Here is a 16,806-nt window from a genome sequence, read left to right as displayed (position 1 = left end):
ATAATTTTCACAAAGTAAATTGATGCTAGGACGGTCTGTGGCAATTTATTTTACTGTTCCTGGCTACAAAAATTGAGAACCCCTGGTATAGAGAATATCATGTCTTGAATATGTTTAACCACTTATCCTAGGTGTTTATTAGTTTCTTACTTCTACTTCAGTAAGATGAGATGTAGAACTGTGCAGTCATTGAACTTCAAGATTAAACTAGGTAGCTTGCCTTAAAGTGCATATCACGGGTAAATTCAGGAGCAAGATCAATGTAATTCTCCTATTTTATATTAAACTTTGGTCAAATATCTGTAACATTCTGCATTCTCTGCAATTTTTTTTACCTTGTGCAATACCAGAAAAATTCAGTTGAAATCAAGCCATTTGAGGTGAATTGGTCCGCCTCTGAAAAAACTCGGCATTTGGATTTCCCAGGAAACATTGATTTTCGTGACGTCGCGTGCGGGACGCCTCCCTCTGAATCCTACGTCAGCGCTGGTTTGTTTATGAGAAAACGACCTGGTGGTTTTCTGCAAATGTCTTCAACGTTATCGCGTAATTATTAAAATGGTTAACAGATGTATCGTAGGAGGGTGTAGCAACACCAATCTTGATGGGATTAGTACTCATCGTTTCCCAAAAGACCGGACAATGAGAGAGAAATGGGAGCGCTTGGTCTACACAGGCTGTGCACTGAAACCGTGCAAAGCTCGCGTAGCCTGCTGGCGCTTCTGCAGGTAACGTCACGAATCTGGCTCCAGACTCCCTTGGGATTTTTCCAGACGAGTTTTATTTTATTTTTTTCTGCTGTAGACGGCCTTGTGCAAAATTACCCTTCTGGATGAGTGTGTAAAGGGATGTACTTTCATATTTTAAAAAAAAATGAAATTGGTCCAGAATATGCACTTTAATGCCACTAGATTGTACATGACAAAAATTGAGCCCACTCCTGTGTGAACATCTTGATATTGAATGAGTCTTTGTTGTTCATGTTATCATGGTTTCAGATTCCTGACATCTCCAATATGGTTAAGGAGAGATTGCTGGAAATTGGGTTCCAGAACCTTGCACTTGTATCAGGTATCTGTCAGTGTTGCATGTCGAGCGAGAGTTTATATCATATAAACGTACTCATGTGGAGCTTTTTTTTAAAAATACCATCTCTCTGCTTTTGAACCCCAGATGCCTTGGACGACTCTAAAGCAGCGTTGGCTGGGTGCGTCCCAACACTAAACAGCAGAATGACTCAGAATCTGACCGAGAGGAGCTTCCGCTTCCTGAAAAATGCATCAGAAGTTCCCCGACTTTACAGAAGGACCAATAAGGTCTGCTGGTGTGAACGGCACACAATAATGACTTTTTCGTACAGGGTTTCCTAACTCCAGATTGAGGAGATCAAGCAACCAGTATGGTTTGGTGATCTGTTTTTAGACACCTGATTTACCTGACCAGTTTGGTAGGTTGTGTTGGGGCCTGGTTCCACATCAATAATTAAGACTATACCTCTGCCTGAATTTAGTTCCAGTCTGGAGCAGTCACACCACAACTATAATCCCGACTATAATATCGGTTGGTGCTGCCACTCAGGTGAATAAATGCATGTAATTTAGGAATAGTCATGGAAGTTTTTTTTTCCAAGTAGTAGCACATTATTCTGGGTCATACTATACAGCTTGGACTTCGAAACAACCCATGCACATACTCCGGTGACTGACAAAATATGGATAGGTCACGGATTACAGAAATATAATAAAAAAAGGATATAAAATATGGAGTGGTTATGGATTTTAATACGGATGATATATCATGGATAAAAAAAGATATTAAGACGTCTAAAACAAATGTTTGGACTGCTGAAATTCATAATTAAAAGATCTTACCTGTATTTATGTTTATTAAAGGAGAACTGAAGGCAAATTTTTTTTAATCATCAAAATTCTATTTCTCTCATTTTATTAAATATAGGAATGCATCTTTGATAGCTATTTTGTCACTGCTATAGCACGTTCTGAGTGTTTGAAATGCGCTCTGTAATATATCAGTCCGTATGTCAAAGCAATGACCGTAAACGAGATTCGTTGAGACCTGTGCGAGGCATCGTAGGACGGAAGTAAAACGTACGGCGGGAATCAAAGTGACCAACATCTGCCAACGTTGTCAAAATGCACGCGCGCCCTCTTTTGAATGCTGACGTAATCAAGCCGGAAGTTTTGTTTGTTTTGATAGCAATCAGGAAAGTTTGAAAAAAGTAAGCAGTAATCGTCATTTAAACTCGTTTTTGTGCAATATTTCATTTGGAAAACAGTTTTCAAAATGGCGGCACTGACACCTGGCTGACACTTCACATTTCGAAGTCTCGCACAAGTCTCGTGAAGATCGCGCGGATAAGCGACGCCTGCCGTGAACTAAATTCAACATGACTAAAAACCGAATAGGCCGATAAGTATAATATTTAATTGCAATTAGTTGCCAATATGAGTCGTGATATAAGGTTACTAAAACTGAAAATGTAATTGAATAACCCATTAAGAAATGAAGCAAGTTTAAAAATGACTTCAGTTGTCCTTTAATTGACTATTGATATTTCATGGAAAATCATCTCATCTCATTATCTCTAGCCGCTTTATCCTTCTACAGGGTCGCAGGCAAGCTGGAGCCTATCCCAGCTGACTACGGGCGAAAGGCGGGGTACACCCTGGACAAGTCGCCAGGTCATCACAGGGCTGACACATAGACACAGACAACCATTCACACTCACATTCACACCTACGGTCAATTTAGAGTCACCAGTTAACCTAACCTGCATGTCTTTGGACTGTGGGGGAAACCGGAGCACCCGGAGGAAACCCACGCGGACACGGGGAGAACATGCAAACTCCACACAGAAAGACCCTCGCTGGCCCCAGGGCTCGAACCCAGGACCTTCTTGCTGTGAGGCGACAGCGCTAACCACTACACCACCGTGCCGTCCTCATGGAAAATCATATATCTGTGAATAAAAGATCCATGCTTTTGTATTATATTTTTTTATTTTTATTTTCCGTGAATCTGTATTCTGTGACTTCATGATGTACAAAGATGCCCAGGAAAAATAGCACGTGCTCAGACATCACATGCATGCAGTTACCTGATTGGTCAGATGTTTTATCGGATCAGATCCAGACCTGGGGGTGGAATCACTCCAGAAGAAATCTCACCGATACCGATAAACCCAGGCCTGGGCTATAGATGCTGTATTGTTATCTGTCTGGTATGAGCGCCAACCACACAAACTGTAGGGGGCAGATTTATTTATAGTTATCAGTATTGTGGGACCGGGCCTTTAGAGCAGAGAAATCCCCACTGCAGTCCTGCACTCCAAGGTCAGAGTTGAGGAACCCTAACGTAAATTTCATAAATGAATGACTGAGAGATACTGAGACAGCATTCAAATCTGCTATAAGTGGCAAGTGAAGTTATTTAAGCTGTAGTTGATCAAATGTTAACAAGTAAAATGTTTTCTTCTTTTCTGGATGAACATTTTCAGTTTGAAAGACGGTGCCCTCAATGTATTTGTTGAGATAATGTACTTTTTGTCATCCATAACAGGAGGTGCCCACCAGAGCTTCAGCTTATATGGATAACGCTCTGCAACCCCTACATCAGCTGCTCACTGACTCTACAGGAGTGGTGAAGGCCTCCATCATCCAGGAGTGGCTCCGTGTTGCACTTTCAGACTGCACTCACAGGTAAATGTATTCTTGTGCAAGTATCAAGTTGGTTCATGATGCGGTGTATTGATAATGTATCATAATACAGTATCTCAATATTATTTCAGATACTTTGAGACCATATCTGACGTGCTGAGCTCTGTGCGGAAGATGGAGGAGAGTCTGAAGAGGCTGAAACAGGCGAGAAAAACCGCCACAACAAGCACAGCTGGAGCCAACGCTGGGCCCTCAGACGACAGCAAGATCCGAGTGCAGTTGGCCCTGGATGTGGAGTACCTCGGAGAGCAGGTATCTTCAGATCAAAATACCACACACATGCTAGGGGTGTAACAGACTTGGATCGGGGCAATGATTGACCTGAATCGGGGTAACGTAATAATAAGAAAAAGATTTGTAAGTAGGTTAGCAAGGCGAATCTGCTTGTCGCTTTGATGCTTAAAATAATTTTTAACTTTGTTTGGCACTGACTTGTAGGTGAACTGAGTTCACAAAAGAAGGTGGGATTATAACCTGTTTGGTCAGTAAAAAATGGACATAGCCGTGGTTCCTTAAAAGGAGCCGTCACACCAGATTTTTGAGTTCCTGGCCTTTATCCTGTTCTACAGGGTCGCAGGCGAGCTGGAGCCTATCCCAGCTGACTACGGGCGAAAGGCGGGGTACACCCTGGACAAGTCGCCAGGTCATCACAGGGCTGACACACAGACACAGACAACCATTCACACTCACATTCACACCTACGCTCAATTTAGAGTCACCAGTTAACCTAACCTGCATGTCTTTGGACTGTGGGGGAAACCGGAGCACCCGGAGGAAACCCACGCGGACACGGGGAGAACATGCAAACTCCACACAGAAAGGCCCTCGCCGGCCCCGGGGCTCGAACCCAGGACCTTCTTGCTGTGAGGCGACAGCGCTAACCACTACACCACCGTGCCGCCATGGTGCCATCTCTTCTGGTATATTCTCTCCAGGATCACCCCCACTGTTTGTGTGCAACTTTACATTTTCACACAATCAGTTAATCTGTAAGCTACCGAAAATATCTGGGTAGATCTGTGTGTGTGTGTGTGTGTGTGTGTGTGTGTGCAGAAAACTGAATGCCCATGTTTTTGTTTTTTTTTTTAATCTTTTTTAATGTATTTATTAATTTATTTTTTTGCATTTTTGTATTCATAAAGGTTGTTGGGTATGGTGTGCATCATTATTATAATAAAAGCTCAGGGTATGGTGTGCATCACCTTTTATTATAATGGTGTTGCATAATAATAGTAATTTTCTTTCAGTATGTGGGCATCATATATATATATATATATATATATATATATATATATATATATATATATATATATATATATTTTTTTTTATGTTACATGGACATGAGTGTTTTACTGGGAAATACTCCACTCATATTTTTAATATGGGCTACATGGAGAAATAAAACCATGTCAGAAATCTGTCCCTCGTGAGGAAATGAATGAATTTTGATAAATTTGGGTACTTTTTTTGTTTGTGTCTACTGTATATAATAAAATCATAAGTTGGCTTGAAGATATGAAGTTTATCTTCTCGTGTTGGAAAAACTCGCATTTGTCATACAAAATACATCGCGGATCTGAGTGACACATTTTCCGACATTTCACGCCGATGACGTCACGCCCAGTATTTTCTCACTGACTCGACATGCGTGGTCAAAATGGCAAACCGGTTCAAAATGAAAATTCTTTTGATTAACTTGTGGGTGTTTTTTTTTTTTTTTTTTTTTGGGGGGGGGGGGGGGGGGGATATGTCTGTATAATATATAAGTAACATTACACAATGGTGCAAAGATATGAAGTTTATCTCCTCGTGTTGAAAATATTTTCACTCATTCACTTTGCTCACTTGATATAGGTTTCCCACTCAAAGACAAACTTCATATTTTCATGCAACCGTGTAATATCCCCCTCTCACACTCGTATTCATCTCTCTCATACACATTATATATATATATATATATATATGTGTGTGTGTGTGTGTGTGTATATATATATATATGTGTGTGTGTGTGTGTGTGTATATATATATATATATATATATATATATATACACACACACATATATATATATATATATATATATATATATATATATATATATATATATATATATAAAATGTATGTATATATGTGTGTGTGTGTGTGAGTGAGTGATATACTAGTGCATCTCAAAAAATTAGAATACCATGAAAAAGTTCCTTATTTTCATAATTTAATTCAAAAAGGTAAACTTTCATATATTCTATATTCATTACATGTAAAGTGAAATATTTAAAGCCTTTTTTTGTTTTAATTCTGATGATTATGGCTTATAGCTCATGAAAATCAGAAATCCAGTATCTCAAATTATTAGAATATTCCCTAAGATCAGTCAAAAAAAGGATTTACAATACAGAAATGTCCAACTTCTGAAAAGTATATTCATTTATACACTCAATACTTGGTTGGGGCTCCTTTACCATGAATTACTGCATCAATGCGGTGTGGCATGGAGGTGATCAGTCTGTGGCACTGCTGAGGTGTTATTGAAGCCCAGGTTGCTTTGATAGTGGCCTTCAGCGTATCTGTATTTTTGGGTCGGGTGTTTCTCATCTTCCTCTTGACAATACCCCATAGATTCTCTATGGGGTTCAGGTCAGGCAAGTTGGCTGGCCAATCAAGCACTGTAATATCATGGTCAGCAAACCATTTGGTAGTAGTTTTGGCACTGTGGGTAGGTGCTAAGTCCTGCTGAAAAAGGAAAATCAGCATCTCCAAAAAGCTCGTCAGCAGATGGAAGCATGAAGTGCTCTAAAATCTCCTGGGAGATGGCTGTGTTTTTGGACTTGATAAAATACAGTGGACCAACACCAGCAGATGACATGGCACCCCAAATCATCACAGACTGTGGAAACTTCACACTGGGCTTCAAACACCTTGGATTCTGTGCTTCTCCACTCTTCCTCCAGACTCTAGAACCGTGATTTCCAAATTAAATGCAAAATGTACTTTCATCTGAAAAGAGGACTTTGGACCACTGAGCAACAGTCCATTTCTTTCTCTCCTTAGCCCAGATAAGACACTTCTGACATTGTCTCTGGCTCAGGAGTAGCTTGATATTAGGAATGTGAAAGTTGTATCCCCTTTCTTGAAGATGTCTGTTCGTGATGGGTCTTGATACACTGACACCAGCCTCAGTCCACTCCTTGTGAAACTCTCCCAAGTTCTTGAATCAACTTTTCTTGACAATCCTCTCAAGACTGCGGCCATCCCTGTTGCTTGTGCACCTTTTCCAGCCACCCTTTTCAGCAATGACCTTTTGTGGCTTACCCTCCTTGTGGAGGGCATCAGTGATCATCTTCTGGACAACAGTCAAGTCAGCAGTCTTCCCCATGATTGTGGTTGTGTGTACTGAACTAGACCGAGAGATACACTGTGTTCATACTGTTTTACTCAAACTCGAAATGAAATATTCTAATATTTTGAGATGGGTTTTTTATGTTTTTGTATTGTATGCCATACTGATGAAAATAGAAAAATGCTTGAAACATTTTAGTTTGTGTAATGAGTCTATAATATAACATTTTCACTTTTTTAAATAACTGATGGAAAATATTGAACTTTCACAATATTCTAATTTTTTGAGATGCACTAGTGTAGATATAGTGGGGTTTTTCCTGTTTGGGAAGACAAGTTTGATTTTCTTTTCATGTTGGTGATGCATATGTCAGCCAGTTTTTATACTGTAATGATAATCAGATCTGTAAATATCTACAAATAAGTCAGTAAATGTTTTTCACTACAGTTGTTGACGGTTTATTATAATGTGAAGCACAATATGGACATGGGCTGGAAAGCAGAACAGACAAAAATAATTTAATTGTTTATCATTCATGGTGCTGAAACAGGAGGTGCACATTAAGCGTATAACGCATTTCATATCGCCTCAACTGCTGTTTCCTTTAACAGATTCAAAAGATGGGTCTCCAGCCATGTGACATCACCATGTTCTCCACTTTGCTGGACCTGGTGCGGGAGGCGCGGGATCTCGCCACAGCAGAGCAGGCTGGCTCTTAGGTTTCAACCTTCAGGTTGATGGGAATTTCCTGATCTGGAGCGCTTCAGCAGGCAGATGCTCACAGAGGTTATGGGGGAAAACAAAAAAGGCTTCCTCAATTATTCACAGCCATGTTGCTCTAAGGTAAAAATCGGAGCACTTTTTGACCTGTGAGCTCTGCCTGTGATAAAGAAGCACTCTACAAGAATGTGTCCATGTGGTCAGATGTTATTATTTATTGTTAAATCCTATTGGATGATTTGGGAATGATAAGGTTAAATAACAGTGGTTAAAGGGATTAATGATGATCTTCAATGTAAATTCTGAATACAATAAGGATTGTTCAGTGTACTGGCAAAGGCCTACGATGCCATTATGTCTTCTCAGCCATTCACAGTTACATAAATGATTGATATGAAAGCTTGTAACTTGGATACTGATGTTGTGAAAATAATGTCAGAAGATTAAACACTGTGTGTCAGAATTATCTAAATAAAATTTCTGCCATAGTTCCTCTTTTGAGGCAAGCTGCCAAGTTGAAGCGAGAATCTCTCAAGAATCTGACAGGATGCTTTTTGCATTTCTCTCTCTCTCTCACACACACGCACCATTTCAACAAGCTGTTCACGTGTTCTACTGGACAAGCTTGAGGTTACTGTAACTTTCCAACATATCCTTGACAATAAAAGGCTTGGAAAGTTATGGCCCATGTTGCTGCTTGTATTAAATATGATTTAAACTTCTTATTGATGAGAGGTCAGAGGAGAATGCCTAGACAGGTCTGAACTGACAGGAAGGTAATGGTAACTTTAACAACTCTTTACAACCGTGATGAGCAGAAAAGCATCTCGGAACACAACACTGGCCCACTGAAAGTAGACAGTTTAAAAATTGGAAAAAGACTAGGTGATGTCTGTCTCATCTTCAACATTCTATAGTTTTTGGTGAAGCTATGCTGACTGAAGCTTCAGATTCCTGTTCTTGGCTGACAGGATGTTTATTCTGAGATACTTTTCTGCTCAACACGGTTGTAAAACGTTATGAGTTGCCGTAGCGAACCAGTCTGTCAGTCAATGGAATTAAAAAAAAAAAATTAATCCCATGCTATTCTGTGAAACTCTTGAGACTGTTGTGCATGGAAATCAGTTTCTGGCATGAACGACAATGCCATGGTCAAAGTGACGTGTACCTGCATGATTTTGCATTGTCCTGCTGCTGCTACGTGATTGGCTGATTTTGGAGAATTGCATGAATGGGTAGGTGTTCAGATATTACTATTGAATAGTGGCTCATGTTGGTATGAATATTATCTCATCTCATTATCTCTAGCTGCTTTATCCTGTTCTACAGGGTCGCAGGCAAGCTGGAGCCTATCCCAGCTGACTACGGGCGAAAGGCGGGGTACACCCTGGACAAGTCGCCAGGTCATCACAGGGCTGACACATAGACACAGACAACCATTCACACTCACATTCACACCTACGGTCAATTTAGAGTCACCAGTTAACCTAACCTGCATGTCTTTGGACTGTGGGGGAAACCGGAGCACCCGGAGGAAACCCACGTGGACACGGGGAGAACATGCAAACTCCGCACAGAAAGGCCCTTGCCGGCCACGGGGCTCGAACCCGGACCTTCTTGCTGTGAGGCGACAGCGCTAACCACTACACCACCGTGCCGCCCGGTATGAATATTAGATTCTCCAAATTTTGCTTATTTGATTTATTTTTTTAAAAATCAATTAATACAAATGTTAATTAATTCCAGCACTAATAAACCATAAATATGTTAAATAATGTCACTTAACGGTACGTTGTTGAATGTCCAATGTTGCCACTTTATCAAGATAGAGAAGTAAAACTCTCAAGGACAATATTTGGAATAATTCTGTGTAGGTGTGGAAGGTAAGAAAAATGTATCTGTTGTCAATATGCCTGCCTTCTTTTTTGTTTTCTTGAAAAAGCCCATGCTTCTTTAAGAAAGTCAGCCCTGCTATGGGCCAGTTGTGAGGACAGTTATTAATTTAGCACACATTTAACTTCATACATAGTTACTTGATATAGAAAACATTTGCCATGTCTGTGTTTGTAATAAACTACATTGAGTTGAAAGAAGATGAAAGACAATATTACACATCATTTGGGATCATACAGTGATTTACAGGTTTGGGTTCAGTATCCTTCCCAGTATGAGTATAGCATTAGTGTTGCCTTCTACAACGGTAAAAAGGAAGGGTCTGTCCACGGTGACTCTCAGAGGAACTCGCTCATCCTGAGACTTGTTCGGAACCTCCTTCCCTTCCTCGGACATCTCAAAAAGGACTTTGTTGATCACCTGTCAGACATCAGGTCAAGAAGCTTAAATGAAATGGTTTAATTTTTTTTTAATTCTATTCCAAAGTAGTCTGAGTTCTTTACAATGACCGTACTATGACGGGATCTGGAATGTAGAATTCTGAAACCGGGTTCAGGTCCAACCACTGTAGCTTCCTTATGTCAAAGCAAATCTATGATTTCTAAATAAACTGAGCTAGCTTAACTGGGTTGGAATGACTTGGTCTGATGTGATACTTCATAGAAGATTTACCTTGTCGACGGTGAAATTGCTCTTGGTGCTGAGTCTCTGAAAGTTGGCATCAGAACCCAGCAGTTGCTTATCAAGCTTCAAATCGGATAACAATGATCTCAGGTCGGTCACAGCGGTCACTGAGAATTTCGGCAGGGACAATTCCAGGTATCTATAAACAGGGAAAAAGTGTATAATGTAATTACATGTCAATGTTTGTGGATTGGACACAGGGTCACACTATCATCTGAATTATTGATCTCTCAAGGCCGAGTCCTGTGCTGCAGGAATGAACCTTGGACTAGTGTTCAGCTCACGTTAGTTTGATTACTTTTGTCTGTTAAAATGTTTAACCCTGACTCTCCAACATACTGTTCAAAGAAGCTACTCACTGCTCCTTTAGATGCTTATGCCATGTAGATATGGTGTCTGGCTGTAGCTGATTTTCAATGTCTTGCACTTTGGTTCCCTCACTGGGCAGCACCAACAGCATGTAGGTCCGCTTGCTGAGGTCAAGTTTGACTACAGTGCACTTCTTGTCAGGATCATGGAGGTGCTTGTAGTCACCAGTGTGTGTCATCAGAGGTACTTTCACAGTGGACTTCTCGTTGATCCAGAAGTCTTGCACAGTTGTCTTTTCGGGCTGGAAAGCTGTTCTCCAGTTCCCTATAAACGATTGCACGATTCCTGAGTCAGTAAAGCCTCTATCTATCATCCAACAAAATATTTCTAGCACCAAATGACTAGGATGAGTAAGATTTAACTTTCAGTGGGAAAAAGTTTACATTTACAGCAATTAAGCAGTTGCCTTTATCCATCCATCCATTATCTGTAGCCACTTATCCTGTTCTACAGGGCCGCAGGCAAGCTGGAGCCTATCCCAGCTGACTATGGGCGAGAGGTGGGGTACACCCTGGACAAGTCGCCAGGTCATTGCAGGGGGACACACAGAGACAAACGACCATTCGCACTCACATTCACACCTACGGTCAATTTAGAGCCACCAGTTCTCCTAACCTGCATGTCTTTGGACTGTGTGGGAAACTGGAGCACCTGGAGGAAACCCATGCAGACACGGGGAGAACATGCAAACTCCACACAGAAAGGCCCTCGTTGGCTGCTCTGCTCAAACCCAGGGCCTTCTTGCTGTGAGGAGACAGTGCTAACCACTACACCACCGTGCCGCCTGCTTTTATCCAGAGAGACTTAATTTATCAAAAATGTACATCCTTGATGGGACACGCCTTCACACGCACATTCACATTTAGGGGCAATCTGTAGCTAATACAACTACCTGCATGTTTTTGGGAGGTGGAAGGAAACCAGAGAATGCAAATGGACACAGAAAGATTATGCACATAAAGTCTGCACAGGCTTAAGCTCAGGATCAAACTGGGGTCCCTGGAACTGTGACGCAATGATAATACCTGCTGCTCCACCATGCTAGCCCTTTTAGAAAGCCAAAGAACACTTGAAGGTCCCTTCCCCGACCCAAGAGTGTATGAAGGCATTAAATATTTTAAAGGTCTCAGTTTTAAGTTGATCTTCAGCTCTAATCAGAGCTGCCTGAAAAGAAATGACCTTAAACACCCACCTTTGAAATGTGCCGAGCTTGCAAACAGCAGGTTTGTTGACTGGCTGATATCTTTAAAAAGGTTTTCAACCTTGCTGTGGGATGTCTTTTGAATGAAAGTGTTGACTTGTGCCTCAGCTTCTTTGGGCTGGGAGAAGTTCACTGCTCGAATAAAAGAGGTGTCTGAAAACTCTTGAATGCCATGCACAAAGTCCTTGGACAAGTCGGCATCATTGCTTACAAAGGTCCAAACAAGGGTTCTGAGCTCATCTTGAGGTCCATCAATTAATGAGCCAATGGCTTTAAGTGCACGCAGTACCTTGTGTCCATTTACAACTTTTACACAACCAGGCTTCTCAGTATTCCAGAGGAGTCCCAGAAATTGCTGGTAGTCACTAGCAGTACTCTTGGCAGTTCCAAGGTATAAAGTTACCAGGGTACCGAAGGCAGTGTAAGGAGAGAAAAGTACATTGGTGTTCCCTTGCTTGCGGCTCAGTGCCTGATATAATCGCAGGATCTGAGAGTTCTGCAGTTCAGCCACCACAGTAGTCCATATGGTGAGGTTCTTTAGTTCTTCAGTTGCAGGACGGGGATCCGGCTCCGTGCCGTCTTGAATGGCAGTCAGAGAATGAATGATCTCTAAAGGCCCCTTGTCTTTACTATTGGTGACCTTGCACTCTACATCACCAGTGTCAAGGAGGGAGAAGGGATGGATATACACACGGTTGGCCATTCCCACTGCAAAGCAGGCGAGTATTAGAAGTAGTTGTTTCATCTTCCTTTATTACTTTGGCAGAAATCTCAGGAAGGACCTAAAAAACAGTCAGTTAACAAGTGTGAAAAAGTATGAAGATTATCTTAAATATAACTAGCAGTGGAAGTAGCTGCTAAAAATGATCACGGAGTTAAATTAGTGTGCTCAAGTATTTAAATGGAACAAGTGAATCATTTTAATTGAATTAGGACTTTTTCCAACATAAAGATTAGGGATAGCGGTGAGATTAGCAGTCATATCTGTTCTTATAATTTAATATATATGGAACTCTGATGACATCAACCTCATTTGTTTTAAACTGTAATTTTTTTTAAAGATAAATTAACATGATTTATGACGAACGATTGAGACCAGATAGTTTTTGTGTAACGGTGAGTCATACAAATTGGTATGAAGTTGACTGGATGTGAAGAAGTGCTTGGAACTGATGAACGTTCTTGAACTGGAATGTAATTTGACCATTTTCAAACATTTACATTTGCTTATCTGGTTGATGTGTTTATGCAATGTGACATACAACTGGGAATACAAACAAAATCCAACTCCAGTAAATGAACTAATCCTGAAATGTATTAACAAAGTACAATTGTATAATTGCTTCACCTCTGCATGTTTGCAGTGAGAAATATGTTTTGTCAGATCATTATTATGATTTTAAAATTTTATGCAAACTAGCATTTGACACTGATATTACTCTTCTTAACATATGAGTAAAGAACTTGAAGCTGTCATTTTTTTTCTTTTACCAGAGGATTTATTTAGAAGAGTAATTACACTTTTATTTGAGTGTTAAAAAAAGATCAGTACTTTTCCCACTTCTGTGTGCTCGTGAACCATGTTTGAGGTCAATGACCAAGCTGGCAGCAGAGCCTCAGACCCCACATCACTCAAAGTAAACAATATAATTCAGAAAATAACACAATGACTTAAATAAAAGTATTACTACTGTAATAATTAATTGACTTCACTAAAAGTAGTAACGAAGTGACGTACTTGAGTAAGAATAAATAAATTGTCTGGTGAAAACATACTCGTAGGTTTTGGAAATTATTTTTTCATATCTATAACTGACACAACTAATCTCTGAAAATATCCTGTGTCTAAGTAACGCATTTTTGCAATGCAACAATTATGTTGTCTAACCAAGTGAACCTATGCTGAAGTGAAGACCACTTCAAATTATCAAAAGTTTATAAAGAAACATAACATTAGCTGACAAGGAAACTTAGCTAAACGCTGTGGAGATTTTAGTAGCTTGCTAGGTTCCTTATAATATTTCATGCATGTTCAGCTATATAGTTAGATATCTAGCAAAAATGCCCTTTAGAAGTTCTACTGAGTGTTACCACTTGGGTATATTGTATTTATCTTAAAAGGAAATCTTTACTGAATATCGAAGTTACATTTAAAGTTTAAAGGGGAACAGAGGGCAATATATAGAGTAAATATAACAATAAAACACACATTAACGAACCTTATTCAAGACTTACAAAAGTTTTTTGTTCTAAGGTTGGAAAGTTATAGTGTTTTGAAAGTAGCTCGAGCAAACTATTTCCGCAGTTTGAACAGCCCGCCATGATATTAATTTTATCCAATCAGAATGCACGTTCATTTTCTCTGCATAACACTCATGATGTATGTATGTGCCCAGTTGTGTTGGCTCATTGAGGTTGGGACTAGCACGTGTGAATCGGAAAGTAGGATGAATTGTAAGTGATCGGCTACACAATGCCACAGTGTGTTGCTTTCGGGTGTAATAACAGGACCGATGGAAAGCATAACGATCCTCCAGACGTGTCTTTTCACTCGTTTCCGCTGAAAAACACCAAGCGAGTTCGAGCATGGCTACGTATGATCGGCAGAAGCGATTTCAAGCCATCACGCGCTTCAAGGCTATGTTCAAAACATTTCCTGCCCTCGGCATATGAGGAGGACTTATTTGCCAAATACGTTGGACTACAACCAGGGAAGAAGCCCAGGCAAATTCTGAAGGATGATGCCGTACCAACGGAATTTTGTCATAGGCCAAGTGCAAGTGAGACGGCGGCGAGCGAGTTCTCTGCACGTTCTGTGAGGTTGAAAAAGAGTCGAAAGGAAGCGAAAATGAAAGAGGTAGGACTCGTCTCGCATTGAAAAGTTCTAATATGCAAGAATAGGAATAGTATTGTAAGTGTTGTGTATTTGATTGATTTTGCAGATGAAAGAGATGCTTGTATCTGCTACTTCTACTTCACCTGGCTGTGCTCTGAATCAAATCAAATCAAATCAAGTTTATTTATATAGCGCTTTTAACAATAAACATTGTTGCAAAGCAGCTTTACAGAATTTGAACGACTTAAAACATGAGCTAATTTTATCCCTAATCTATCCCCAATGAGCAAGCCTGTGGCGACGGTGGCAAGGAAAAACTCCCTCAGATGACATGAGGAAGAAACCTCGAGAGGAACCAGACTCAAAAGGGAACCCATCCTCATTTGGGCAACAACAGACAGCCTGACTATAATATTAACAGTTTTAACAGGTATAACCCTCAACTGTCCTCATAGGGCCATCCTTCACAGGAGCGGTGTGATAAAACTCCGACCAGACACAGGGCACCAGGATGGATCAAGCAGGTCTGAGGGGCAGAAGAGGCCAATATCTCAATCCCAGGATCAACATGTAACTCAGAGGGACAGATTGGGGGGGGGGGAGAAAAAAACACAGGTTGTTAGGTATGCCCTAAAAATGACAAGTATTAAATCTGTGTGGTAGACTTGCAGAGACGAGAGTCTTTACATCAGGCATAACACACAACAATGGCATGTTAATATGGTAAAAAATATCATGACCTGCTCTGGCTGGATGCTTGATTGGGTGATGGGAGCACACTCCTCAGCAATGATGAGATGCAGATGGGACCCTTAGGGTTGGCCAAGACAATTCAGTTACATTTCACCGGGTCTGGGACATGCGACAGAATGTCTGACGGCCAATTCCCTGCAGGCTACGATAGCCAGTCGAGGTCTCCACCCTCTCCACCAAAAGATTTCCTGTTGACTCCATGTAACTCAGACGGACAGATTTGGGGTGGGGGGGAGGTAAAGAAAACACAGGTTGTTAGGTATGCCCAATGTCACCTGAATAAGTAGGAGCAGTATACATATTGCACCGAGTACAAGCAGGGACTCCGGCAACTAACTATGACAGCATAACTAAAAGGAGAGAGCCAGAAGGTAACACAGGCATGAGGGAGCCCCGGGACATAAAGCAGCCAGCCACTACACTGTCAACAAACTCGAGTGAGCAAGCGAGTGGGGACTGACAGCATCCGTACATCCCAGTTTACCAAAACACTCTATGTCTGAGGACCCTCCAGATCTACTCCTTTACCTCATAAACACCATTAACAAAAGGCTTGACTAAACAGATATGTTTTCAGCCTAGACTTAAATGCTGAGACTGTGTCTGATTCCCGAACACTACTTGGAAGGCTGTTCCATAACTGTGGGGCTTTGTAAGAAAAGGCTCTGCCCCCTGATGTAGCCTTCACTATACGAGGTACCAGCAGATAGCCTGCACCTTTTGATCTAAGTAGGCGTGGCGGGTCATAGAGGAGCAGAAGTTCGCTCAGGTACTGTGGTGCGAGACCATTTAGTGCTTTAAAGGTCAACAGTAGTATTTTATAATCAATACGAAATTTGATTGGGAGCCAATGCAGTGTGGATAAGACAGGCGTGATGTGGTCATATTTTCTAGTTCTAGTAAGGACTCTTGCTGCTGCATTTTGAACTAACTGGAGCTTGTTTATGCACTTATTGGAACATCCAGACAGTAAGGCATTACAATAATCCAACCTGGAGGTAACGAAAGCATGGACTAATTTTTCTGCATCATGCAATGACATTAAATTTCTTATCTTTGCAATATTTCTGAGATGAAAGAAAGCTATCCAGGTGATGTTATCAATGTGAGTTTCGAATGAAAGACTGGGGTCAATAATCACTCCGAGGTCTTTTACTGCTGCACGTGAAGAAACAGAAAGGCCATCCAGAGTCACTGTGTAATCAGAAAACTTACTTCTAGCTGTATGTGGTCCTAGCACAAGTACTTCAGTCTTGTCAGACTTAAGCAGAAGGAAA

General features: G+C 40.8%; 2 protein-coding genes across 2 annotated transcripts in view; one reads left to right on the top strand and one right to left on the bottom strand.

Annotated features, from left to right (window-relative positions):
- Positions 1-8,474, top strand: part of cog2 (component of oligomeric golgi complex 2) — a 37,052-nt gene extending 28,578 nt beyond the window's left edge. Inside the window, exons 14-18 of the mRNA XM_060926343.1 lie at positions 999-1,071; positions 1,174-1,316; positions 3,580-3,719; positions 3,809-3,989; positions 7,685-8,474. Coding sequence (XP_060782326.1) covers positions 999-1,071; positions 1,174-1,316; positions 3,580-3,719; positions 3,809-3,989; positions 7,685-7,792 — 645 coding nt within the window. The 3' untranslated portion in view covers positions 7,793-8,474. The remainder of the gene's footprint in view (positions 1-998; positions 1,072-1,173; positions 1,317-3,579; positions 3,720-3,808; positions 3,990-7,684) is intronic.
- A 1,455-nt stretch (positions 8,475-9,929) lies between these two features.
- On the bottom strand, positions 9,930-12,685 carry agt (angiotensinogen). The gene is made up of 4 exons (XM_060924835.1): positions 11,932-12,685; positions 10,730-11,003; positions 10,359-10,509; positions 9,930-10,106 (listed from the first exon to the last, which is right to left on the bottom strand). Exons 1-4 carry the CDS (start codon positions 12,683-12,685, stop codon positions 9,930-9,932), a joined length of 1,356 nt encoding a protein of 451 aa, XP_060780818.1.
- Positions 12,686-16,806: the final 4,121 nt, after the last annotated feature.

The sequence above is a fragment of the Neoarius graeffei genome, chromosome 7, assembly GCF_027579695.1.
Source record: "Neoarius graeffei isolate fNeoGra1 chromosome 7, fNeoGra1.pri, whole genome shotgun sequence".
NCBI lineage: Eukaryota > Metazoa > Chordata > Actinopteri > Siluriformes > Ariidae > Neoarius > Neoarius graeffei.
Note: the sequence above shows the minus strand (reverse complement) of the source record. Positions and strands in the feature narration are given on the sequence as shown.